We start from the raw sequence: 24,011 nt of genomic DNA, 5'->3' as shown, positions 1-24,011 counted from the left end.
AAGTGATATACACAGGTGCGGTTCGTGCTATGAGCTCGTTTGACACAGAACCAGTCAGCTCGCGGTATAGTAGATGCCCCGGCTATACGACTAATGCTTGTCTATGCTTGTCTATGTCACTGTGAGACTATGTTTCAGTATAAATTGGCTAGAATTGATTTGCAGGACAGATAGATATCCTCATGGTTGAACTTCTTCAGATCAAGTCCGAGAGAGCTGACATAAAGGCGGTTACGGAAGCATGTTGTGAGCGCTGTGCCCAGCTCGAGGCATAGCTTGCTCTTGTCACTATCCTCCCAACTCGAAGAACAGCCTACTGAGGCGCTTCTGTCGATCGGACCGAGACTGAAGATGTGTTGGAAATCCTGAAATACGAGCGATGCAGCGAGCACATGCTATTGATGCTGAATCAACCTTCGCTGCCTATGAGTGCCCCGTGCGTATGAACACTCCAGTGGATGTACTTATCCAGGAAGACTTATTCAGAATCGAGAACTGATGTTGGATCAATCGAAGCCACCTTCTCTTCTAAAAGCCCAGAATGTAGCTTTGATTGCCTCTTGGTTATCTCTATTCATGGGGTACAAGTTTATGCAGTTGACACTCTCAGCGCAGATAACCGAGGCACAAAGGATGGCTCCTGCAGACGCTTAGTAATCGTGCCTTATCGCCCCCCTAAAATGACCGATAAGCGATAGGGATGGGGATATCACAGGAGAAAAAAAATAATCCCCACAACAGGGGCAGCCTGTCCACCGTTGGAGTTTGTCTCAGCAGGCATTGAAATTTCATGGGAAGATCCTTTGGTTCTCTGAACTCTTTGGGTCTGACCGCTGTGCTTCGTGACTCTCTTTGGACCGGCTCAGTTCCCGATCACCACATTCTTTGGGTCAACCACAGACCGTCGATTGTCGGTGCCTGTCTTCCGCGGAGTCACCCTCTGTCTTCAGTTGTCAACCAATCTTTTGCTTCGCGGCATTCGTTCTTCTCGACTGTCCCTTCTCAAAAATTTGGTGCCCTCCTACACCTCGCAGTCACATCCAGATTCCCTTTCAGATCTCCTTCCAGCCATCCCGTCGTTACCCCCTCTCGATATCTTCAACACAACACCCGATCCAGCAACTCAGTCGCCATGTCCGACGACGAAGCCGATCCCGAGTTGGTTGCTCTCCTCCGCAAGACCCTCGGCTTGGGCGGCTCGCCTGATCCACACACGGCTGAGACCAAGGTCCTGCAGAATGCGCAGTACATCTTCGACAATGCCATCGACGTGGCCTTAAACTCGGTCAAGACGAAAGAGGCCGCCGAGACCATCTGGCAGATGATGCAGAAGAAGGAATACTCCACGCAGACCTGGGCCGAGCACGAGCTACACCCCAAAGCCAAGAACGAGCGCACCGTCGACTTCATCTTCACCATGGACCTTCTCAACTTCAGCTTCTGGTCGGGACTTCCGAGCGACAAGCGCTTTGCGATCGAGTATCGGGGCAAGAAGTGGACGGGATATTGGAGCTTGGTGGCGGCGCTACAACGGGCTTTGGACGAGGGTAGGTTCCCGCAGTGGTCAACGTTATTGCTTTTTATATGCTCACCATGTTGCAGATATCCCAATAACCACCCCGGAGTTCTGGGCCAACGAGGAGGAATGCACCGAGGAGGTCATCAAGCATGTGTTTCGGTCTGCCACTGAGGAAGATATTCCGCTGCTTGAGGAAAGGCTGCAGTGCCTGCGCGAAGCCGGCCGGGTGTTATGCAGAGTAAGTACAAATCTCACCACGGAGATCGTTCAGGTGCAGCACGACTAACCGGCTATACTCCTACTCCAGGAATTCGAAGGCAGCTTCTTGAACTGCATCTACAGCGCCAATTACTCGGCCGCGGCACTCGTGAACCTCGTGACAGAAAGCTTCGCCTGCTTCCGGGACGAGACCACATTCAACGGCCGAAGAGTACGGATCTACAAACGGGCCCAGATTCTAGTCGCGGACTTGTGGGCTTGTTTCAACGGCGAGGGCTTCGGCGAGTTCCACGATATCGACACTATCACCATGTTCGCAGGTAAGATTGATCCCTACGGAAATAAAGCACCCACCCTCCGTCCGGCTCTATTAATGCCACTTCAGACTACCGAATCCCCCAGATGCTCCACCAGCTCGGATGCCTGATGTACTCACCGCCACTGGAAGCCCACATCCGCGACCTGAAGCTCATCCCCAGCGGGTCGAACTGGGAAACCGAACTCCGCGGCGCCAGCATCTGGTGCGTGGAGCTCATCAAGCGGGAGATTGAGCGCCGCCACCCGGAAGCGAAAACCAAGCCCATCCAACAGGCCGAGCCGAAGCCACCTTCCTCCGCCGACAGCTCCAAGAAAAGCACGAAATCTGAGGAGCACAACGGCAAACAACCACCACAAGGCTATTTCACCGTAACAGCCCCGAACGACGACGCCGTGCAAGGCAAGTCGGCGCGGGGTATCAACGCCATCCTGATCGATTTCTTCCTCTACGACACGATGAAGGAGTTGGAGAAGGAGGGGCAAGAATCCATCCCGCACCACCGCACCCGGAGTATCTGGTACTGATTACCGGTGCCTGTTTTGATTTCTGTTGCGTGACTTGGCTCGAAATCTGTTCATAGATACACTATACCCACCTTTTTCTCTCATCTTTGTTGTCCGGTGCTTGCTGGAGTTTTGTCGCTTCTTGGATGAGGCATATAGACGTTATACAGGATACAATAAACTACACTGATCTCATGGCTTGCGTTCTGGAGTCTGCTGTGGGTTGGCTCTGGTTGTATTCGCAGACTCATGGGCCACTCAGTTCAACATCTTCTGAAAATCTTCATTACCAAGGGTATCATATTTCTCACGTAGCTAATCATACACATACCCACCCTCTGAAGCAACGTACTCCGAGGAGAATAAACCCCTACGCAGCCAAAGCAGCCTTTTCGATCTGGTCACATCTCGCCAGAATCTCGGCCTTCCAGACCGAATAATCCTCCCTGCGATCCTCACTCAACCAATCCACGCGATCCTGCATCATGGTCCCCAACCCAGGCAGCAACCCGCGCCTCGTCTCGCGGCCCAACTGGAAACACTGCTTCTTGTGCCGCGGAGCCCCGACACCACCACCACCACCATCCTCCTCAGCCCCATTCTCACCCTCATCGTCCAAAATCTCCGCATCACCATCCACCTCCCCAGCCCTGGGGATATTCTCAAACCACTCCGTGCCCTGCGCCCACCCCTGCTCCATAACCAGTGCAATCCACTGATCCACATCCTCACGGTGCCGCCTCTCCGTCGCCGGCAGCCCCAAACTCACCAACGCCGTCTGCCGCATCTCCGTAAAGGTCTTCTTATCCATGACCTTCGCATCCTCCCCTGCTCCCCCGGCGTGGGCGTCATCATCAGCAGCAGGCTGACGCCGTCTCGCCAGAACAAGGAAATAAACCGCGACGACCAGCGCATTCACGATCTCCTTGTACTCTTCGTCTACTGCCTCACCGGCATCGGAATTGCGGGCGGCGGTGAGCACGGGCTCCAGGAACTCGAGCATCTCGTCGTCGAGGTCCTCGTCGTGTTTCGCGTGGGTCATCGGGGTCGTGGTCTTGGTCACGAAGAAGAGGATCGAGGATACGCCCGCGAAGATGTGCGGGGCAAGGGTTCGCGAGATCGGGGGCCGCGACCAGGTGCTCATGCGTGGGGCCGGGGTGGAGAGGGTCTTGCAGACGGTGCGGATCGAGGTCATTACCCAGTTCGGGGCGTCGGGGATTTTGGTGGTTGTGGGAATCGGGGCATTGAGGCGGGGGCGGTTGGGGGTGCTCGTGGGTCGGGGTCTGGGGCGCGGGGTGCTGGTGCTGGTGCTAGTGCTGGTGTGGGTTGGGGTTCTTGTAGTGTCGTGCGGGAGGGATCGTTTGAGGGGGCTGGATTTGGTGGGTGTGTTTTGGAGGGCTGCGGCTGTTGCAGTTGTTGAAGGGTTCTTGGATGGGGTTTGGGTGAGGCGGTTTGCTTTCGTCGGGGTGGAGGAAGGGGTGGTGCGGCTGCGTGAGGGCGTGCCTGGGGCGGAGGAGGTGCCGCCGGAGAGGGAGCGGTCGAGGAAGGCGTAGAGTTTCTTGTAGGGTCGGGGTGGACACGGAGGATGGCCGAGCAGGGGAGGGAGCTTGAGAGTGCGGGTGAGTCTGGAGGTATCATGGTCAGTCTAAACATGATGTTTAATGGGGAAGTGTAGCTAGCTACCTCCGACAGGCGATCTCCGCACAGGCATAGGGCCGCGCGATTTCTTCTTCAGGCTTCAGGCTCGAGGACAGGCTGCGCGACTGCGCGATGAGGGAGACAGCCAAGCTGAGGAGATCCGGTGGCAGGTCTTGAGCATGAGTGGGCAGGAGGGTTGCGAGCGCCTGCTCCACCGGTCTGTTGTTCATGATGTCTGTCGCAAGAAATGAGGAAAGTGGATGTCGAGAGGCGTGCTAGTAAAGGGCGGGCAGAGTTTCCAATGACTGGCCTGGGATATGGAATCAAGAGGTATGTACCAGCAGCTCACAGTCAGGCTCAATGGTCTCCGATCTGGCCAAAGTGATGTGTTTTGAGGATGGAACAACAAAACTGGATGCGTCGAATCAACAATCATGGCCGTCATGTGACCGGCGGAAGGCGGAGGATTTGCGCGGCGCCGATAACCACCTCCGATAGAGCTTCCTTCACTTGAAACCTGCAGCTGTCTTTCCTCCGCATAACGGTCCTCTCAATCACTCTCCGCTGACCTCCAGACAACAATCACACCATGTCTGTCACAGTACGCTACCCTTTCCTTCCGCACCACACTCATTCCAGCAGCGCAACCAGCTAACAGTAACAAGCTACACACCACCCACGGCGACCTAAAGGTCGAACTCTTCTGCGAAGCCGTCCCCAAAACCGCAGAGGTGCGTCTACTCCAGCTTCAACCTCTACACTCAACCCCACACTCACCCTTTAAAAAAAAAACCCCCCTCGAACCCTTCCAGCGCTAACCTCTCCCCCACAAAAACAGAATTTCCTCGCCCTCAGCGCCAGCGGCGCCTACAACACCACCCCATTCCACCGCTACATCCCGGGCTTCATGATCCAAGGCGGCGACATCTCCCTCTCCAGCAACCCAATCAACCCCGACACCCAAAAGCCGCCGCTTCCCATCGAAGGCCCGATCCCCAAAGGCGGCACGTCGATCCACCACCCCTACGCCCTGAACCAGGAGATCCACCTGCCGGCCCTCAAGCACCACACGCGGGGGATCCTGTCGATGGCGTCGCGGCCCGTGAAGGACCGCACGGCGCCGGGGTCCCAGGGCGCGACGGGCCCCACGATCAACGGGAGTCAGTTCTTCATCACGCTGGCGGCGGCGCCGCATCTGGACGGGGCGAGCACGGTGTTCGGGAAGGTGTTGAATCTGACGGCGCAGGATGAGGGAGGCGATGTTCTGGGGCGGTTGGAGAAGGCGAAGATTAAGGTGGATAAGAAGGGGAGGATTGTGCAGCCTTCCCCCCAGGAGGAGGAGGAGGGGGTCTGGGAACGCGTGGGCATTGAGAGGGTGACTGTGCATGCTAATCCTTTTGCGGGGTAGACTTTTTGTGTCTACTTGACTTTGGGTATTTTTTAAAGATTTGCCGCGGTATGGGGATACTAGTAGGTAAAGGGATGCGCTTGCTTGAATGGGCTTTCCGGTTCCTATGGATTGGAAGGCTAAAGGGGACAGGAACACTGTTGGGGATGGGATTGGATACGCATATGCATAACTCAGGCCGAGTCCGAGTCTCCGGCCAGTCGGAGACTAGCTTTGAGGAATTGGGGGCCTCGAGACTTTGTCGCTCTGGGGCACCTGGCATCCACCGTGCAGCAGTGTTCGCTGAGAACAAGTGATCGACTGTGCCGGTCACCCTGCAGGCTCCGAGGTCGTCATCGCTCTACGGCCGACAGCAACAGCGGCAGCTCTCTCATACCATCCATCCAAGCAAGCCACCATGCCCCCCGCGGAACACAGCTCGACTATACAGCACGACATTAAGGAATGAGGCTCGACATGATAACATCGCACCATAATCAGCAGCCTGGGATTACTCCATAGGACCTCTTGCCTTGAGTGGCCCCAAGATTTTGGATGGGGTTATACGTGGAAGGCGAAGGTATGCGGAGCACAATCATCAAGTATTGAACACCGCCACGAGCGGGGGACATATACTCTGAAGCATCCCCTACAAAATAGTACGATCTGTGCCAAGTTCATACTCCTAGTTTCCTGTACACTTAGTCCTATCATTGCGATCCTTAGGCTTTCCATGCCGTCTGGCCGGGTCGTTCGAGCACCGGCAGAAGCTGAAGTATAGAAACGTGACCAATCACGACGCATCACCCCAGCTCAGGCTCCGCTACCAAGCCTTCTTCAGATTCCAGTCTGCTGCTCCTACAAGTACTACACAAGAGAATCAGCTGATATCGAGAATGGTCATTCATTTATGTTCATCGCAAACTTTTGTATATGCACAACAAGACTAGCAAAAAAGCGCTCCATAGCCACATAGCCCACACCGTACAATGCTCACTCTCGGATATCTTGCAACGTTGGCAAAAGACAACACCTGGAATGTATCATGGGCATCGTGAAGAAACCGAGACAAATGTCATCATTAATCAATAAGAAAGAGAAAAAAAAAAGTCTAAGGGTATCGAGTCCGTTCATCACTGCTGCTCAGCGGGCTTTTCCTCCTGCTCCTCCTTCTGCTCCGCATCAGCCTCGTAGCCCTCGGTCTTCATGTCCTTCAGTCCGAGCTCCTCCTCCTCCTCGTCCGTGCGAATGTAATCCTCAGTGGTGATCTGCTCGTCCTTGGCCGGGGCGCACAGGTCCTGGACGTAGCTGCTGGCCATGGGGTCCTCCAGGGTGATGACGAACTTCAGCTCGCCGGCGATGGCGGCGTCGAGACGCTTGAAGAAGCGCTCCCACTTCGCCTTGTCGTCAGTGGCCATACTGTCACCAGCGCTGGTGTCAGCGAAGTCGAAGATCTGGCCGTGCAGCTGGTCACGGATCTCGGTCAGGAGACCTTCGACGGTAGTGAACCGACCGCCGAGAGTGCCGGGCTCGACGCGAACCTCGAGCTCTTCGCTGTAAAGGGCGCAAGTGTCGCTCTTGAGGATGTCACGGGCGAGGTCAACTTCATTCTCGACGCTGAGGGTGATACGCTTGCCCTTCTCGGGCACCTCTCCACCAGTCTTCACGTCACTGGACTTGTATCCACAGTGTTCGCAAACGGTGGCCCAGAGAAGGACCTCGCGGAAGTAAGGGATGTTGACCTTGCGAAGATTGACCTCGCAAGACTTGAGACAGGCGGGGCACTCGGCGGGAATAGAGTATTCCTTGCCATCAACGATCTCCTCGTCTTCCTCCTGACCCGTACCCTGGTGCTGCACAGCATTGGGGTCGCCACTGATACCGAGCTCCTCGTTCTGCTCGTGGGTGCGCAGGTAGTCACGGCGACGGTACTTGTGGCCGGAATCTTGGGTAGTGGGGGCGATCCAGGAGTTACCACTGGGGTCGTCGAGGGAAATAGTGAAGGGGAAGCCTTGGCCTTCGAGGATCTTCTCGAGCTTCTCGATGATGGGCACGAGAGCGTTGTAAAGTTCAGGAGCTTGCTCCTTGCGCAGGTCCTGCTCGCTGGACAGGTTGTCGTAGATCTTGCGGATGACACCTTCGACGGTGGTCAACTGGCCCTCGCCCTTGGGCATCTCGATACCAAGGGACTCGAGCTTGAAGACTGAGACGTCACTGCGGACCACCTGGCGCTGCAAGTCGGTCTCATTCTCGACCTCGAGATGGTAGATAGATCCCTTCTCTTGGATCTGCGAAGCGGACTTGATCGAGTTGTTCTTGAAATGGCAGTGTTCGCATTCGAAAGCCTCGAGAATGACGTCGCGGAAATAGGGGATACGGATCAGTAAGAAAGTGGTACGTCCCTGGAAAAAGTCGCGCATCAGTCTACTGAGTCAATGATAGGCGTGGATGAATTGACATACATTCTGCTCGCAGTTCATGCAAAGACTTTCCACCGTCATCGCTCCGGTTTCCTCGTTGCGATCCACGAGGTCACCAGGCTTCTGGAAAGCCACCTGCTCGTCGTCTGCAGACATTGTGAGATTGTTTGCTGTTTGAGAATTAATCAAGGGTATCTTCAAAATAAAAAAGTGCAAGCGGGGAGTTCTACTCTAAGGACGTTTATAGAGAGATGGAAATTTTAGCCAGCGTCGGCGGGAACGTTCCTTTGCCTTCCACTCCCTAACTTATCGCCGTGGCGGGGCAATTTTTTTCAGGAGGGGCAGCGGAGAATTAGTCAGCCCGGCCAGATCAGTTCCTCGCCCTGGATGCCTGAGGCCGCATGGCATCAACGCCATGACAGCTAAGTTAGTTATAGTAGGCATCAGTTCGCACTCTCGTAAGCACTCAAGGGAAACAACTCGACCTTATGCAGTGGCTAACTCCAGTCACAAACCAATAAGTCAATCTGACGCGAGGCCTGCACTCAATCTCTAGGCCCCACAGTAAGACCTCTATTGGCCGAGGTCGGTCTTGCAGGAAGGCAACTTGACAAGATCCTAAACTTGAGACAGCCAGTTGGCTCGCGATGCGACTATTGAGCTTACCTCCAGGCCCTTATGGTCATTCTCTAGCCAGGCTATTTGCAACTTCATTGGGCAAAGTGGATGAGGTCTCTATCAGCTGGCACATCCAGTCCACCGCATGACGTTCTTTCACGAAGATGCGGGGAAGCACCTCCCTATGTCCGAGGTTGCTGCAGGGATTGCTTGCCAATCAATCCCTGCGAAGACCCCGGTCTCGAGGGCTAAATTTTGAGTCAGGCACCTCTCTCATTGGCGATCACTGTACGGGGAGTAGAAGCAGCATTGATCTCCTACCTGAACAGGAATGCGAGACCCCCTCCTCCTGTGGCAATGGAGCGGGGTTGCTAGGCATCCTCGGTATGTTTTCGATACATGGAACCTACTCACAAACTTTTGCCGAAGAATATCCTCAATGAGGGCAATCGATCTTTCCATGGTGATATGCTTGCTTGAACGGTGCCTCCCAGCATTAGTATGCAGAGACTAACGCGCGGTCAGTTCGATAGATCATGACGCCCACCAATGCTAAAGCTGTATGAAGCCCCGATCTTTATCTCCCTGAATCGATGAGCATGATCATCGGCAATGTCAGCTTTGAATTGAGTTCATTAGCAGCAGCTGTAAATGTACCTTTGACGTCCCATCACGTGGGAAGGAGGCGAAGCAGCTATAAAGAAGCAAGTCCTCCTTCGCTTGACCATAGTAAGAGCCGAACCTTTTCTTTCCCAACCATCGGCCTTGTGAATCTGTGACAAGGATTACCCCAAATACACCATGACTATCCGCATGAACCCTATTCCCAAGCAACAGCGCGCTGCTGTTCGTAGCGGGTCAGGCGACACGGCCACCACCAGTATCGAAACCATCGATGTGGATCTCCCCGGACCAGGCGAGATCTTGGTCCGCATTACGTGGACCGGGTTTTGCGGCTCTGATAAGTCTCTCCTTCAGGATGAATGGGCTGGGTTTGGGGTGACAATGAAGCCCCAGAGCAAGGGGGTCGCAGGACATGAAGGTGTCGGCGTTGTTGTAGCGGTTGGCGAAGGCATGGAGAGCCGTTGGAGCATCGGGGACCGCGCTGGCATCAAGTGGATTGCGAAGACCTGCGGCGAATGCGAGTTTTGTTTGAGCGGCGTGGATGAGGTCAACTGCCTCAGACAGATCAACAGCGGGTTTACCACCCCGGGTACCTTCCAAGAGTACTGTGTGGCTGATGGCCGGTATACTTCCAAAATCCCCGACGGGGTTTCGGATGAAGAGGCGGGGCCTATCATGTGCGGTGGAGTGACTGCCTATGTTGCCTGCAAGCGGTAAGTTACCGTTACTCTTGTTGATGGCGGTCGAGCTATACTGAGCATGTGTGTGTCTTGACTAGGGCCAATGTCAAAGCTGGCCAGTGGATTGTACTCCCCGGAGCTGGCGGTGGCCTAGGTCATCTGGCGATTCAATATGCACGGGCGATGGGCATGCGAGTCATCGCTATCGATGGCGGTGATGATAAACGAGAGTTGTGCCATAAGCTTGGGGCGGAGGTGTTCATTGACTTCCTAGTGACAACAGACATTCCTGCGGAGATCAGGAAGATCACAACATACGGCGCACATGGAGTAATCGTGACAGCTGCAACGAAGACAGTGTATGCGACAGCGCCCACATATCTTCGTCCGAATGGCACGTTGGTGGCTGTCGGTCTGCCTGCGGATCCCACCGTGCTCGCGGGGGCTCCTCCCATGTTGTTGTCTCTCAGGAGATTGAATATTGTTGGTACCCTGACAGGAACGCTGAAAGACGTCGAAGAGGCTCTGGATTTCACAGCACGAGATGTCGTTCACGTAAGGCACCATCACTACTATCTGAATCACGAGTCAGTCGCGCTAATAGCAAATAGCCTGTTTTGGTCAAGGGAAGACTCGAAGACCTCAACTCATGGGTCGAGAAGATGAAGCAAGGTCAATTGGCTGGGCGCGCAGTGCTTCAGGTTGCGAACTGATCATTGACTGTTCGGGAAGGCATCGATTAACCTTGGGGGAATCGGGTTGGTTACCTTGCGGTTTGCGTCACCCCAAGATTTTTCAGTGTCTCATTCTTTGCTGAACATGAATGTGAATATCGTCTGTAAAATACTTTAGGAAAGCAAAGGAATATTCAATTATTTTCAGAGAGCTAAGCGACGCCCAGTAAATGTTGCCTAAATCGATTTTTTAAATTATACAGTCGTGTTGAAGCGATCCTCCTCGTCGCCATCCTTTGTATAAGTCTCCCGAGCGTCCATCTGTTCCTGCTCGGCCTCACCCAACACAAGGTTCTCACGTTTCTCAAGGTCTTCTTCCGTCTCCATAGGAGCGTCAACAGGGGTCTCTTCTCCGCTAGCCTCCTCAACCGCAGGGGTCGAAGATCCGGTCTCGCCAGAGCGCTTGTGTGTGGTGTTAACCAGCGGGGTGTGGTCGTTGAACAGACGCTGGAGCATCGCGCGGCGGTCCTCTTTGGGAAGCATCAGGTTGACAGAGTACATGGAACGCCAAAGGGGGAGGGCCATGTTCTCACTAGTCTTGTGTTAGCCTTTGTCGTGGATTTAAAGCAAGGGTTTGTATACGTACGTGAATCCTTCTTGGCCCGGAGTAGGTCTGATGTATAGGATGCTGCATCCCATGGGAATGTCTCTGACACGCTCGCCAATCTCTCCAAGGTTCTTCCAACCGTCCTGGTCAACCTTGGGGAACATCTCCACGAGGAGGCTACGTAGGGTCTCCTTCTGGGTCAGGGTGACGGCCCGAGCAGGGCCAAGCCAAGGCTCGAGCATTCTCAAGCCATCAGTCTGTACACGCCAGCGACAGACACCTTCACGCTGCACATCCTGCTTGACAAACATCTTGACACCGCAGTGCACGAACTTCATACCGGCTCCCTCATTTGAGGAAAGGATGTCGCGAGCCAGGGCGCTAGTGTAGTAAATGGTTCTCGTGGGGAGAGCTTCGGCATTGCGGACCATGAAACGGTCTCGGGGGAAGCGCTTGGAAATCTGGTAGAATTCGTAGATGGGGTCAAGCTCGGCGTGGTTAGGATCTAAGTACTTGAATGGTTCCTCCACCGGCTGGCCGTTCTTGCGCTTCTGCGGGAGCTGAGGCTTTGACTGGGTCGAGGCTTGTGTGGTTTCAGCAGGAGCCGGAGTAGCATCAGAAGTCTCAATGTCAGTGACGGCAGGCTGTGCAGGAGTGTGAATAGGACGGTCGCCGATAATAACCTCAGCGCCATTCTCAAGCTTAGTCCGCTTAGCGGGGAGCTCATCCTCAATGCTTTCCGCATCACGCTTGACAGGAACGGGCTCGCTGGTAGCCGAGTAAGGCAACTGATGTGTAGCCTCAGCAACGGTCGCGTTCTTCTGGGCCTCCAGGTCAGCCTCCTTGTCGTGGGCGACGAGGTCATCCAACGCATCAATCTTCTCCAGGGGCTGTCCGTTCCCTTGCTTCTGCTTGAAATCAAGCTCCTCAGCAAGGGCAGCGACAGAGGCCTTAGGGATGACCTTGGAGGAGTCCTCGGGCTTGGCACGGATCTCAGACAGCTTCTCCAGGACGACGATGAAGAAGCCACCGGTGTCCTGCATGTGGGGGTAGATGCGCAGACATCTCTCAAGAGGCAGGTCCTCGGTAGGTGGGAACATGCCTTCAGCGATTCTGCCCAGACCGCTGATGCCTTCCTTCTCCTTGCGCTCTTCAACCTCCTTCCAGCTATCGTAGAAACGGCCTTCGCGGTCCATGACCTTCCAGTTGCGAAGTCCAGGGGCGCGCTTCAGCTCAGGAAGCTCCTTGCTGCAATCCACGATGCGAACGTTGGCAGAGCCACAGCGGCTGAGCGCACTGGCAATGACAGCCTCGTTCTCGATCGGGTTCATACTGCAAGTGGAGTAGACGACCCGACCGCCGACCTTCAGCATCTGCAGAGCACGGACGAGAATGCGGACCTGGGTGGCGTGCAGTCCAAGAGCATTGTTCGCGTTCCAATCCTTCCAGACACCCCAGTTCTTCCGGGCAGTTCCATCACCAGTGCAGGGCACGTCGGCCAGGATACGGTCGAACTTCAGGTAGCGGGCCTTTCCAGGCTTGCCGTTGACGCTGGGCTCGGAGGGCAGCTTGATCGAGGGGAACAAGGTAGCGTCGTGGTTGGTGACAATCAGGTTCGGGGAACTCAAGCGCTTCATCTGGTGGATAAGCATGTGAGCACGCTTGTAGTCGGCGTCGTTGGCGATGAGTAGGCCGGTGGTTCTGCCATCATCGTTGAGGCCCTCGGGTCCGATAGGCTCCTCGCCAGCGGTACCCTCAGCAACCTGCTGCGTGACCTGGCGCATAGCTTCCTCCTCGCCAGTGTGAACCATCTCCATCAATTGTGCAGACTTGCTGCCAGGGGCAGCACACATGTCCAGAACCGTCATTCCAGGCTTGAGATCCATGAGGAGCGGGGGGATCATGCTGACGACTTCCTGTCTGCTGATGTTGCCGACCTCAGTCTCGGCGACGAGGAACTTCTGGAAAGACGCGAAGGGCGCAAAGCGACGAACGACCTGCTTGGGGGTGGTCATGGACCATGCGAGCTCGTCGGGATACCAGGGGACGGGGCGAGGGGGCTCGACGAAGTTGCCCTCATATTTGATGGACGTGATCTCGGGGACGTATTGATCCTTGAGCTTCTTCTGCACGGCAAGAGCATGGCTGTGCGATCATGAACGTCAGCAATGGGCCAAGTATAGCCTGTCGCGCAGCTTTTATCTGCGGGGTTGTTACGGAACGATAGGCTCTTTTAGTGTTTTTGCGCATGACGTACCCTCGAGAGCCAGTGAAGCGGAAACTGTTGGGAAGGTCCCTCTTGAGAGCAGCCCAGAAAGCCTCCTTCTCCTCCTCCGGGATGAAAGCCTGGGAGTTGTAGTAGTTCTCGAACTTCTCGTTCTCCCTGGAAATCTGCTGCCAGTTCTTGCGCTCGCCGCCTCTGCCACCACCCTGCGACCGAGGATCAGCATGAATTCGGGACGACAAGAGCCGAATCAACCGAGAGCAGCGGTGCTCTAGGGGTTGGAAAGGGTTCAGAAGGCCACACATACCTTCTTTCCGCGTTTACCCATGATGATCGAGTCGTGATGTGAGAGATTGGAGTGGGCTGGGACTGGCCGCAATTTCTCCGCTGCAGAAATCTTATCAGCAAAGCTCGCCCGCTCGCCATGAGCGCTTATGTAACGGGTCTGGATTGCAGCCAAGCTAGTCCTAAAACAGCCGTCGTCTATAGAGGGCAGTATTGCTTTTATTCCCCAATTGACAGTCAACTTTCTCTGCATTTGAAGAGACTAAACTTGAGCTGTAATTTGATGGGGTGCTGAACGCGTGAAGCAGCGCAATCTATCATATCATCCACCAAAATCATCACAACTGGCCGCATCGAGACATGACCACACTTCGCCAGATGTGATATCAGATACCAAGGATTCGCACATGATGATGATGATGCCGCAGCTACTCTATCACACAAGCTGCCTGATGGTGAGATACTAAGTCGATACATACTGAGAGTTATTACCTGCATGTTGACTCAGCTGATCGCCATGAATCAGACCCACCAAGTAAGGCCTCAATCCGGTTCCGCGCAAGGCGAATTGACACCCATGTCCAGTAAATCATGCTACAGCATAAAAAAGCACAGCAAACACATCACGTACTCTGAGAACCTCTGTACCAGTCGTCACTGTGCATCAAAGATGCATATAGCCCTTGCATCCCGCTGCGTCAACTCTATATCGCCAACGCATTGAATCACCGCCTCGTGGGTGACAGACAGGCATATAAGAACCGAGGACGACGGTTTCGACGCTACCCTCTCAATGGCTGTAATTTTGCATTGAGCACGATACTGAGGGCTCCTACACTGAGTAATGAACGTCGAGCACATCGAGTACTCGTCCGCCTCGTCCGTTGGTATAGAGCGACAACCAGGCGCAGGATATCCGGAAGGAGGCTTCAGAGCATGGCTGGTCGTGTTCGGAGCGTGGTGCGCCTTGGTTCCGACCTGGGGGATACTGCATACCGCTGGGGCGATTTACTTATGGACCAGCACGCATCAACTGCAGCATTACGAGCCGGCGAGCTATGGCTGGATTTACAGCGCATATGGGTTCTTCGTCTATTTTGCGGGAGCGCCGATGGGTGTGTACAGATATCTGCACTTTTCCTACGGAGACGGGAGAACTGACCGGCTGAGCTAGGGTTGATCTTTGATGCTTGGGGGCCGACTTACTTAGTCCTTTCGGGGTCAGTTGGCATGGTACTGTCGTTGATCTGCTTCAGTTTCAGTGACGGTAATGCTGTTGACAGAACGGGTCAGCAAGCAGCAGCAGCTAACAATACCCAGAGTACTATTCGATCTTCCTCTCCCTCAGCTTTCTAGGTGGACTATCAGCCAGTGCGCTCACCACCCCAGCCATGGCAACCATAAGCCATTGGTTCGAACGTCGCCGGGCCTTTGCAACCGGTGTAGCCTGCACCGGCGGCGGACTCGGAGGCGTGATCTTCCCCCTCATCATCTACTTCACCGCGCCGAAGATCGGATTCGGGTGGTCGATTCGCATCATCGCTCTCATCAGTGCTACCTTGCTTTCCATTGCTTGTTGCCTGATCACGACGCAGCTACCCACCAGGACAGACAGCTGTAGAGAACTGACCCTCAAGCCACTGAAAGACCCTCGATTCGCCGCCACGACCGCTGCTATCTTTCTGACCGAGTGCGCCGTCTTCATCCCGGGCACCTATATCCCCTCGTACACCGTGCATGCGGGACTGAGCAACATCATCGCATACCTGTTGCTCGTTTTCCTGAATATCGGGACCATTCCAGGCCGACTCCTGCCGCCTCTCGCCGCCGACCGCGTCGGCCGCTTCAACACGATGATCATCTCGACTCTCATCTGTGCAATTCTAACCCTCGCCCTCTGGTACAAAGCAGGAGACAGCCTGGGAGCACTCGTGTGCTATGCCGTCTGTTTCGGATTCTGGTCCGGTGCCGCGCTGAGCCTGTCGCCCGTCTGCATCTCCCAGACATGCAGCGCCACGGAGTATGGGAGCCGAAGTGGCATCGCGTACAGCATTGCCAGCATCGGGATGCTCTTGGGGATCGGGTTAGCGGGGGTGGTCGAGCAGCACAGCTATGGAGGCGTCATTATCTTCGCCGGGGTGTTGTTCCTTGCGGCTGCAGGGGCATTCGTCGTTGCTCGAGGGGTTTGTCGTGGCTGGGCGTGGGGAGTCAGGTTCTGAGCCGTTGCACCATGCAGGCTCGTTCAGGATGGTGGTTATGCAACCAGCCACTGGATACTGAAAGTACCGTCGTTCTTGGTGCTTGTAGGTGCTTTTCTCGTCACGGCTGGGAACACATGCATGTTGGAGGGATTACGATCTTTGAACATCCAGCAGGCCATTGCCCGAACGTAAAAGAGCCTCGCACGGTCTACCACCAATCAGCTATGTTCCTGTTAGCGAACGGGATCCGAAGTCTTGAGTTAATATATCCTTGGCGATTCTTGACTACCCCCTACAGCCCGCCTTCCTACCATCGTAGACAAGAAGCACCTCAACGCCAACAGGGATTACTTTGAGCTCAAAGGAGAACAGACGAGCTGAAACACAAAGACCTCACAACGACACAACACTGAGCCTGAGATCCCTGTCATAAAAGTGGCTATGGCTGAGCTTTCGAGAGTGGGTTTGTCCTAGCGGAAGAGAAAAAAAAAAAGCTTGGGTTGGCAAGCAGACACCCTAGGGCATAGACTAGACCAGAATCCCGATGCAGTCAGCAGTCAGCAGTCAGCAAAAGGGGTAGTCTATCCTTCTGACAAGGGGGAAATGAACACAGGAAATAAGTACTGTACCTCGCACCTGAGTCCGATCCAATGCAATGCATCTAGGAAGCTCTAGCCATTGTCTCAAACCCAAGCTCAAACGGGGCTGAACCCGGGGAGGGAGGGGGGGGCTGAAGTGAGCGATCTCCACGGGCTTGACTACACAGCCAGCCAAGACGCCCTACCTCATTTTAGATGTGAAGTTTTCGGTGATGATCTTCTTTCTCCTCGTGATGGTTTATGATCGAAACTCTTTTTGTACGCTACTAACCATGAGGAAAGCAATTGAGCAACGTTATTTTGTAGAGACTTAAGCACAGCAAACAACCCCTGATAGGTGATGTACATACAGTACCTGCTTGCTCATGTTTGAAGTGGCATCCTTGGTGTTGGCCCCCAACCGCAGCACCCGTGCAATTCTAGGGCCAAAACATCTCTCTCTATCTGTCTGTGCCACGCAAGGCTTAGAGTGTACCTACCATAGACTACAATGGATGTATAGCGTCCCCAACCCATGTGGATCTGAGGCTGATTCCCATGTGTATATGTCCCTTTTTTACGAGTACTGTAGACTTCCGACACGAGCACCACAGCACACATCAGAGGAAAAAAAAAAAAAAAAAAAAAAAAACCAAGCCTCCTTCCTGATACTCCGTAGTTAGTGTCTTGTGCAGTGAATACCGTAGACAACCTCGTACTCGGCCCCATGGCATGTCTTGTCTTATTTAAAGAGGCCATGCCACGCCCATGCCCCCAGCCCTCAGCGTTGCAACCCTCAAAAGCTCGACTCTCAGCCTAGTCCTCGAGACTGTATCCTCTCGTTCATACCTGACCTAAACCCATACCGTCCACTCATCCCTCCACTCGTTCAACACCCAGTCCCCGTCGTTCACACTGCCCAAATACAATCCCTACCATTAACCTCACCTCCATCCAACCAAGTCCCCTCCCCTCCCCCTCCAAAAAAAAAGAAATCCACAATGGGCGAAGGCCAAGAATGGACCAACGGCTTCTGGGACTGTTGCTCCCCATGCAAGATCTGTACGCCCATCCAACATCCACATCCACATCCACATCCAAAACCTAACAAGAAGAAACAAAAACGCAGGCTGCCTCGCCTTCTGGTGCCCCTGCTGCCTCTTCGGCCGCACCGCCTCGCGACTCAAGGACCCAGCCCTGAAGGAACATGGCTCGATGAATGGTGATGTATGCAGCAGCGCCCACATCCGACCTTCCCAATCCCCAATACCTCAACCCCCCTACCCCGGCTCCCCAGCCAAGCTAATGCTGAAACCAGTGCTGCCTCTACTGCCTAGTCGGCTACTGCGGACTGGGCTTCATCCCGCTGATGATGAAGCGGGGCAAGCTGCGCGAGAAGTTCCAGCTCGAGGGGTCCGGGTGCGGCGACTGCTTCAAGTCGTTCTGCTGCCCGTGCTGCACGCTGATGCAGAACGAGAAGGAGGCCGAGAGCCGCGCCGGCCTGCTGGAGAAGGGCGGGTATCAGGCTCCTGCGGGGATGGAGTATAAATGATTTTGTGTCTGCCAGTGGTTGCTGTAGGGGGTTGAGCTGATGGTTTTATTTTATGTTAACTATTTCTTGTACTTAATTTGATTGGCTGGGGGCGGGGTGGGATGGGTTTTGGTTTTGATGGCTTTGATGGCTTTGGAAGCGTTGGGGTTGGGTTATCTTACCTTTCTTTATTGTGGCTGCGGTGGGACAAATTGTTGTATGGGTGTTTCGATCCAAGGCTTTGGAGGTTGAGAGTGCTTGCCACCCTTTACTCATACAATACCTAGGGTGAAGGCTGAACTTAACAAACAATACATTTTGATATAGCGACAGTTGTGTACTGTACAAGACACGCTTCCTCGGCACGACCACCGCTTCTATCTATTAAAAATCACCAAAACTAGAAACACTTGCCATAATTCCTGGCGGACAACGCAACAGACACCCTCACCTACACCGAGCGCAGCACATCTAAGCAGCGTTGCGGCTCATGTCCGAGCGGAGACGCTGGTAGTCGAGGATACCCTCGATGCTGCCGACGGCGCTCATGGCGATGTCCTGATCCCACAGCTTGCGCTGGGCGAAGTCCATCACATGCTTCTCGGTGATCTGGCCGATCGTGCGCTCGACGTCCTCGGGGCTGAGGCGGCGGCCGGTCGTGATGATCTGGCGACCAATGTCTTCGGCAACGGCGGTGGTGCCGTCGAGGGAGAGGAGGATCGAGGCCTTGAGCTGGGCCTTGGCACGCTCAACCTCGGCGGGCGTGACGCTGAAGGACAGGCGAGACCACTCGCGGAGAGCGAAGTGGCACAGGTCATCGAGGTTGGTCAGGTTCTCGGAGACGAGGTAGATACCCCAGAGACTAGTAGCAAATGTCGGTCAGTACGCGTCATCGACACCAAACAGAGACAAAACTCACCCAGTGTCGCTGTAGCTGGTGGAGAAGCTCATGAAGCTGTTGGCGAGGCCGTGGTGCTCAACCAGGGAGCTGAGCTTGCTGCCAAGGTAGGGGGAGTTGCCCATGGCACGGTCCCAGTTACCCACGATGGCCTGGGCAACCAGGGCGGTGAAGTAGTCATCGTCCTTCCAGCTGACACCCTCGACGGCAAGGGCGATGTGAGCGGTGGGGAGGGTGTCATCACGGACTCTGACCTCGGAGCCGATGAACTCGGGGGTACGCTTCTGCTCGGCGGTGAGGGCCAGGGCAGCAGAGGTAGGGGGCTTGCTGGGCAGGGCACCGAAGTGCTCCTCAGCGAGTCTCACGAGCTGCTCGTGGGGGATGCCACCGGCACCGACGAGGACCATGCGGTCGGCAGTGTAGTTGGTCTTGATGTAGTCGACCAGGTTGTCACGGGAGATGGTCTGGATGTTCTCCTTGGGGCCGAGGATGGTGCGGCCGAGGGGCTGTTGCTGGAAGGCAGTGGCGTGGAGGTGGTCGAAAACGACCTCCTCGAGCTGCTTGTCAACCTCCTCCTGCTCACGGAGGATGACGTCGCGCTCGCGCTCAATGGCACCGGGCTCCAACTTGGAGTTCTGGAGGATATCGGCGAGGATGTCGACGGCCTTGGGGACATCGTTGTTGAAGGACTTGGCGTAGTAGACGGTGTTCTCGCGCTGCAATCGGGCGTTAGTCGCGATTCTCAAGTAGACTTTTCCTTCCGGTCCGTACCGAGGTGTAGGCGTTCAGGTGAGCGCCCATGTTCTCGATCTCGAGCTCCAATTGGTGCTGGGAACGCTTGTTGGTGCCCTGTGATGATATCAGAGTGTTAGCTACCGCATCTAGATTGAGACGGTTCTGGGAGCCATACCTTGAAAGCAAGGTGCTCCAGGAAGTGCGCAGTGCCGTTGGTCTTGTCAGTCTCTGCCCGGCTACCGGCATCGATCCAGACGCCAACAGTGGAGGTCTGAGCATAGGGGGAGTGCTCAGTGGCAATCTAGGTCCCGTTAGCGAGTGTCAGAAGCAATTGAGACCGGATAGACGACAGCGCATACCGTGAAACCGTTGGAGAGGGTGGTGGTCTGGGTGGAGGAAGGCAGGGTAACGGGAGAAGCGAAGCCACGCTTGACGGGCTGGACAGCCTTCAGGGCAGCCCGGCTCCGGAGAGCCTGGTTGAGGTTGAACGCTAGGCGCCTAGAGGCCATTGTGTAATAGATGAGGTAGGTGAATTGGAGGGAGGGGGAGGGGGGGAAAGAGGGAGAATGAAGGAAGGGTGTAACAAGACGGTCAGCGCCTGGAGATGGCGAGGTTGAAGTTCGGGAGTCAAATTGTTCGCCCATCCGCCAGCCAATCACATGACCCGCTTTTCCAAACCACCGCTTTCGATCCCGACTGTTTCCTTAGCAGCAGCACTCGGCCATTCATTCATTCATTTCACTGTACAGTACAACATACATCATACTACAAAACAGCAACAGCTTTAACTACCACCACCACCACCACCACCACCACATTTCCAATACATTATCTCACCCCCTCACACAAACCGACTCGCATACTGCCGAATATTGTCCATCATAGACACATCCTCCACAAACCCCAACCTCAGCGCCCGGGCCGTATTGAAATTCGGCGTCCACGTCTGCACGATGCGATCCACGTCCGGATCATACTTCTCCTCGACCAACGCTCTACGCTCCGGCCCGCCCACCTCCTCCAACGCATCCAACATCTCCTGAATGCTGACCAACAGCCCGGGCAAATTGACCGCGCGGGAATCTCCAAACGCCTCGGCGGGCACCTCGCGCGCATGCACGAGATTCCTGACCACCGTCTGCGGCGAGCAGATCCACATCTGCGTGTCCTTCGGGACTGGCAGAACCGCCCTGCGCCCGTGGAAGGGCTCGCGGATGATGTCGCTGGCGAAGCTGCTGGCGGCCTGGGTGGGTTTGCCGGCGCGCACGGTGACGGTGGGCAGGCGAACGGCGCGGCCGTCCAGGAAGCCGCGGCGCGAGTAGTCGTTCAGCAGCGTCTCGACGATGAGCTTCTGCGAGCCGTACGAGGACGACGGCACCGGCGGGAAGTTGGTCTCGTCGATCACGAACCCCGTCGTCGGCGCGGGCCCGTACACCGCCAGGCTGGAGGTGAACACCACCTTCACCCCGGGGGTCGCGGTGCGCAGCCGGTCCAGGATCCGCCGCGTCGCGTCCAGGTTGACCTGCATCCCCAGCTCGAAGTTGGCCTCCGACCCGCTGGACATGATCCCGTGCAGGAGGTAGACCGTCTCGTAGGGCTGCGCCGCGGGGAAGAGCTCGTCGACCACCGCGGGCGAGGTTAGGTCGGCTTCGAGGCAGCGGGTTCGCGCGGCGTGCTGCGCGGCGGTCGCGGGGACCGTCGGCGTGACCACGTCCGTCAGCGTCACCGTGATCTCCGGGTAGGTGGTTAGCAGCGCCGCGGCCAGTTCCTGGCCCACGTAGCCGCTTGCGCCGGTGATGATGATTGACATGCTGTAGTTTTGGAATGTCTCTCTGTCGCGAGGCGGGTTTTAAAGGTGAGATTGTAGTGTAGGTGGTGTCAGGTAGCTGCTTAAGGTGGTGAGGAGTGATGCCAGGTGGTAAAGTCTATATACCAGCACGCTGCGGGGTTCGAGCGGAGAGGATGCCAACAAGTAGCACATCCCACGGCTCCACGCCCTCGGATCGACCATCCTGCGTTTCCATCAATCACCACAACCTGATTGACCAGAGCCTGTTGATTTGAGTTGAACGCAGCAAGTCCGAATCCGGTGGCTGGTCATTCACTCCATCGGCACATAATCCGACTGCCGAGCTAGGCTACGACCGGACAACCGGCGAAAGTCCGAGTTATCGAACTTGGTCCACGCATACGCAGTGCTATCATATGTTGCGTTCTCCGCAACATATCGCCACAGATCTAGATATCTACATCCACCTGAGGCAGGGGTTACACTCATCAATGAAGCAGTCAACAAGCTAGAGCATACATTTAGACCAACCAGATATCGTAACCCTCGAATTTCTGTCTTAAGAAGTACATTTAGGGAAACCTAAGCAAGGACACGATTTGATAGAGCGACCAATATAGAGAAAAAAAAAGTTGAAGCATTTCAGCATATCACGGAACACTCGACGCCAGTTGTAAAGAGCATAAATAATTAAAACATGAGAAAGCAGACCACCAGATTCTTTTGTTCTTTAAATTCATGCAGAGCGCTTGTAGATACCAGACACTATACAGTGGTCACGTTCGAAGGGCTCCAAGGTCAGCTGCTCCTTGGGCTTGATTCTCTCCTCTCTCATCTTCTGGACTTCGCGGGCGAACACAACCTCGGGCTTGGCGGTACTGTCGATACAGTTGGCCTTGACGGAGACGATGACACCACCCTCGTTCTTGAGGAACATGTGGGCGTTCAGGCCGACGATACGGGCCTGGTCGGGCTGGGCAACATCGGCGAAGATGACGTCGACCATGGGAACGAGCATGCGGTAGCGGAGAGGGTGTCTGGCGTCCTCGACAATGGGGATGACGTTGGTGCGGTGGGTGGCCATGCCGATCAGGTCACGGCCGGAACGGTGAGAGAACTCAACAGCGTAGACGTTACCGGTAGGGCCGACGATATCGGCAACGTGGGAGACGGAGGTACCGCTGGCGGAACCGAGATACAGGACCTTGGAGCCAGGGCGCATGTAGATGTCATCGAGACCACCCAGGATACCGGCAGCCAACTTGGAACGGAAGGGGTTCCAGACACGGTACTCGGTCTTGGTCACAGCACCATCCTGCTCGGCGGGAGACTCGACGGCAATGCGCTTCTCACCGTAGACAGCCTCTCCGGGAGTAAGGTTCTTGGTGACGAGCAAATCTTCCTTACCACCACGAGCAACGAAGACACCGGCGTGACGGTGGGGCTCCTACGCAGAGGGTGTCAGTTGACAGATTCGTTCCGCCGTGAGAGCAAGGGAAACACTTACGATGATGACCTTGGCACCACCTCTGGCACCGCTAGCACCACCGCGGCCACCACCACGGGGACCACCGCGACCACGGGGAGCGCCACGGCCGCCACGGCCACCACCACGGGGACCACCACGACCACGGCCACCGCTACCGAGACCGCCTAGAGACCGCGAACAGAACGAATTAGCATCACTATCCCCAAGAAGGACACCGCAGGTCAGTGTCGAGTATGTCCGCTTTCGAGAGCAAAGCACACGAGATCAGGTCTGAAGATGCAGAACATGGAATCGCTGTGTATCGCAATCGTGCTGGCACACACACACACAGAGAGAGAGAGAGAGAGAGAGAGAAAAAGACTGCTCAGTCCCAGGTTGGAGTTGTCGTGAACAAACCTCTGCCACCGCGACCACCACCACCACCGCCACGAGGGCCACCACGACCACCACCGCGTCCTCCTCTAGGGGCACCGAAACCCATTGTGTAAGTTGTATGTGTCGAAAAGTGTTGACGGAGATGAAAAGATCAAATGCTATCAGCCGGAAAAAAATTTGGCTGATGCTCGAGTTTGCGGTTGAAAACTTCCGTAGGTATCGAGAGACAGTGATATCCGTTCGGGAAGGATGAGAGAAAAAAAAATTCGGAATAGGGCGAGGTGTCGAGGAGCTTATATCAAAGACTTTTTGTTCAAAAATCGTCTCCGCACTGGCGTTCAGTGTTCGGTCGCGGCCGTGCTGCTCGTCGTTGTTGCGGTCGAGATTTTTCAGACGGAGCCCAGAGAATCTTTCGAAAATCAGGAAGCGCTATGGCGGTTCGGGTCTAGCGCCTCACTGCTTGCTGTGGGCACTCTTAGCACGTGACCCAACAGAATAGCGAGATCACCTGATCGTGACAGCCCTGCCAATCGGAGGTTGCCCTCGCTGTCCGTCCATCAACGTTACGTAGTACGGCTGCAGTAGGTAAGCTACTAAGTATTCCCGGCGCTTACAGAAACACTGTTAACAAGTTTCGGCCGGGACATTTACGTTTCAGAAGTTCATTTGTGGCCATCAGGTTGTACTCGTTACTGTTG

General features: G+C 55.2%; 10 protein-coding genes across 10 annotated transcripts; 5 read left to right on the top strand and 5 right to left on the bottom strand.

Annotated features, from left to right (window-relative positions):
* Positions 1-1,132: 1,132 nt before the first annotated feature.
* Positions 1,133-2,581, top strand: BO95DRAFT_352483 (queuosine 5'-phosphate N-glycosylase/hydrolase; the record flags this gene model as incomplete). The annotated part of the gene is made up of 4 exons (XM_025582135.1): positions 1,133-1,547; positions 1,603-1,757; positions 1,827-2,058; positions 2,124-2,581. The coding sequence occupies 4 exons, from the start codon at positions 1,133-1,135 to the stop codon at positions 2,579-2,581; spliced, it is 1,260 nt and encodes a 419-aa protein (XP_025446836.1).
* A 285-nt stretch (positions 2,582-2,866) lies between these two features.
* On the bottom strand, positions 2,867-4,571 carry BO95DRAFT_470501 (uncharacterized protein). The gene is made up of 2 exons (XM_025589521.1): positions 4,244-4,571; positions 2,867-4,185 (listed from the first exon to the last, which is right to left on the bottom strand). The coding sequence occupies exons 1-2, from the start codon at positions 4,426-4,428 to the stop codon at positions 2,931-2,933; spliced, it is 1,440 nt and encodes a 479-aa protein (XP_025446835.1). The 5' UTR covers positions 4,429-4,571; the 3' UTR covers positions 2,867-2,930.
* Positions 4,572-4,733: 162 nt separating this feature from the next.
* Positions 4,734-5,761, top strand: cyp5 (putative peptidyl-prolyl cis-trans isomerase). Its single transcript, XM_025581005.1, has 3 exons — positions 4,734-4,799; positions 4,864-4,929; positions 5,037-5,761. Exons 1-3 carry the CDS (start codon positions 4,788-4,790, stop codon positions 5,604-5,606), a joined length of 648 nt encoding a protein of 215 aa, XP_025446834.1. The 5' UTR covers positions 4,734-4,787; the 3' UTR covers positions 5,607-5,761.
* Positions 5,762-6,678: 917 nt separating this feature from the next.
* Positions 6,679-8,185, bottom strand: zpr1 (zinc finger-containing protein ZPR1). The gene is made up of 2 exons (XM_025585573.1): positions 8,048-8,185; positions 6,679-7,987 (listed from the first exon to the last, which is right to left on the bottom strand). The coding sequence occupies exons 1-2, from the start codon at positions 8,159-8,161 to the stop codon at positions 6,719-6,721; spliced, it is 1,383 nt and encodes a 460-aa protein (XP_025446833.1). The 5' UTR covers positions 8,162-8,185; the 3' UTR covers positions 6,679-6,718.
* Positions 8,186-9,436: 1,251 nt separating this feature from the next.
* BO95DRAFT_352503 (zinc-dependent alcohol dehydrogenase) lies at positions 9,437-10,640 on the top strand (the record flags this gene model as incomplete). Its single annotated transcript, XM_025582136.1, has 3 exons — positions 9,437-9,960; positions 10,026-10,482; positions 10,539-10,640. The coding sequence occupies 3 exons, from the start codon at positions 9,437-9,439 to the stop codon at positions 10,638-10,640; spliced, it is 1,083 nt and encodes a 360-aa protein (XP_025446832.1).
* A 183-nt stretch (positions 10,641-10,823) lies between these two features.
* Positions 10,824-13,791, bottom strand: BO95DRAFT_510900 (tRNA (cytosine-C5-)-methyltransferase). The gene is made up of 4 exons (XM_025591388.1): positions 13,740-13,791; positions 13,466-13,638; positions 11,248-13,353; positions 10,824-11,193 (listed from the first exon to the last, which is right to left on the bottom strand). The coding sequence occupies exons 1-4, from the start codon at positions 13,758-13,760 to the stop codon at positions 10,857-10,859; spliced, it is 2,637 nt and encodes an 878-aa protein (XP_025446831.1). The 5' UTR covers positions 13,761-13,791; the 3' UTR covers positions 10,824-10,856.
* Positions 13,792-14,561: 770 nt separating this feature from the next.
* BO95DRAFT_404674 (MFS general substrate transporter) lies at positions 14,562-15,936 on the top strand (the record flags this gene model as incomplete). The annotated part of the gene is made up of 3 exons (XM_025583965.1): positions 14,562-14,832; positions 14,892-14,984; positions 15,038-15,936. The coding sequence occupies 3 exons, from the start codon at positions 14,562-14,564 to the stop codon at positions 15,934-15,936; spliced, it is 1,263 nt and encodes a 420-aa protein (XP_025446830.1).
* Positions 15,937-17,376: 1,440 nt separating this feature from the next.
* BO95DRAFT_197466 (PLAC8 family protein) lies at positions 17,377-18,084 on the top strand. Its single transcript, XM_025581004.1, has 3 exons — positions 17,377-17,558; positions 17,626-17,723; positions 17,815-18,084. Exons 1-3 carry the CDS (start codon positions 17,498-17,500, stop codon positions 18,046-18,048), a joined length of 393 nt encoding a protein of 130 aa, XP_025446829.1. The 5' UTR covers positions 17,377-17,497; the 3' UTR covers positions 18,049-18,084.
* A 240-nt stretch (positions 18,085-18,324) lies between these two features.
* On the bottom strand, positions 18,325-21,728 carry BO95DRAFT_470495 (bifunctional SDR family oxidoreductase/M16 family metallopeptidase). The gene is made up of 12 exons (XM_025589520.1): positions 21,357-21,728; positions 21,285-21,335; positions 20,928-21,257; positions 20,818-20,903; positions 20,712-20,787; positions 20,550-20,678; positions 20,506-20,522; positions 20,020-20,158; positions 19,836-19,961; positions 19,697-19,774; positions 18,947-19,641; positions 18,325-18,889 (listed from the first exon to the last, which is right to left on the bottom strand). Exons 1-12 carry the CDS (start codon positions 21,468-21,470, stop codon positions 18,499-18,501), a joined length of 2,232 nt encoding a protein of 743 aa, XP_025446828.1. The 5' UTR covers positions 21,471-21,728; the 3' UTR covers positions 18,325-18,498.
* A 240-nt stretch (positions 21,729-21,968) lies between these two features.
* BO95DRAFT_438675 (rRNA 2'-O-methyltransferase fibrillarin family protein) lies at positions 21,969-23,697 on the bottom strand. Its single transcript, XM_025585572.1, has 3 exons — positions 23,335-23,697; positions 22,957-23,102; positions 21,969-22,896 (listed from the first exon to the last, which is right to left on the bottom strand). The coding sequence occupies exons 1-3, from the start codon at positions 23,417-23,419 to the stop codon at positions 22,186-22,188; spliced, it is 942 nt and encodes a 313-aa protein (XP_025446827.1). The 5' UTR covers positions 23,420-23,697; the 3' UTR covers positions 21,969-22,185.
* Positions 23,698-24,011: the final 314 nt, after the last annotated feature.

This window comes from Aspergillus brunneoviolaceus (genome assembly GCF_003184695.1).
Source record: "Aspergillus brunneoviolaceus CBS 621.78 unplaced genomic scaffold BO95scaffold_5, whole genome shotgun sequence".
Lineage (NCBI taxonomy): Eukaryota > Fungi > Ascomycota > Eurotiomycetes > Eurotiales > Aspergillaceae > Aspergillus > Aspergillus brunneoviolaceus.
This window is presented reverse-complemented; position numbering and strand designations above follow the sequence as displayed.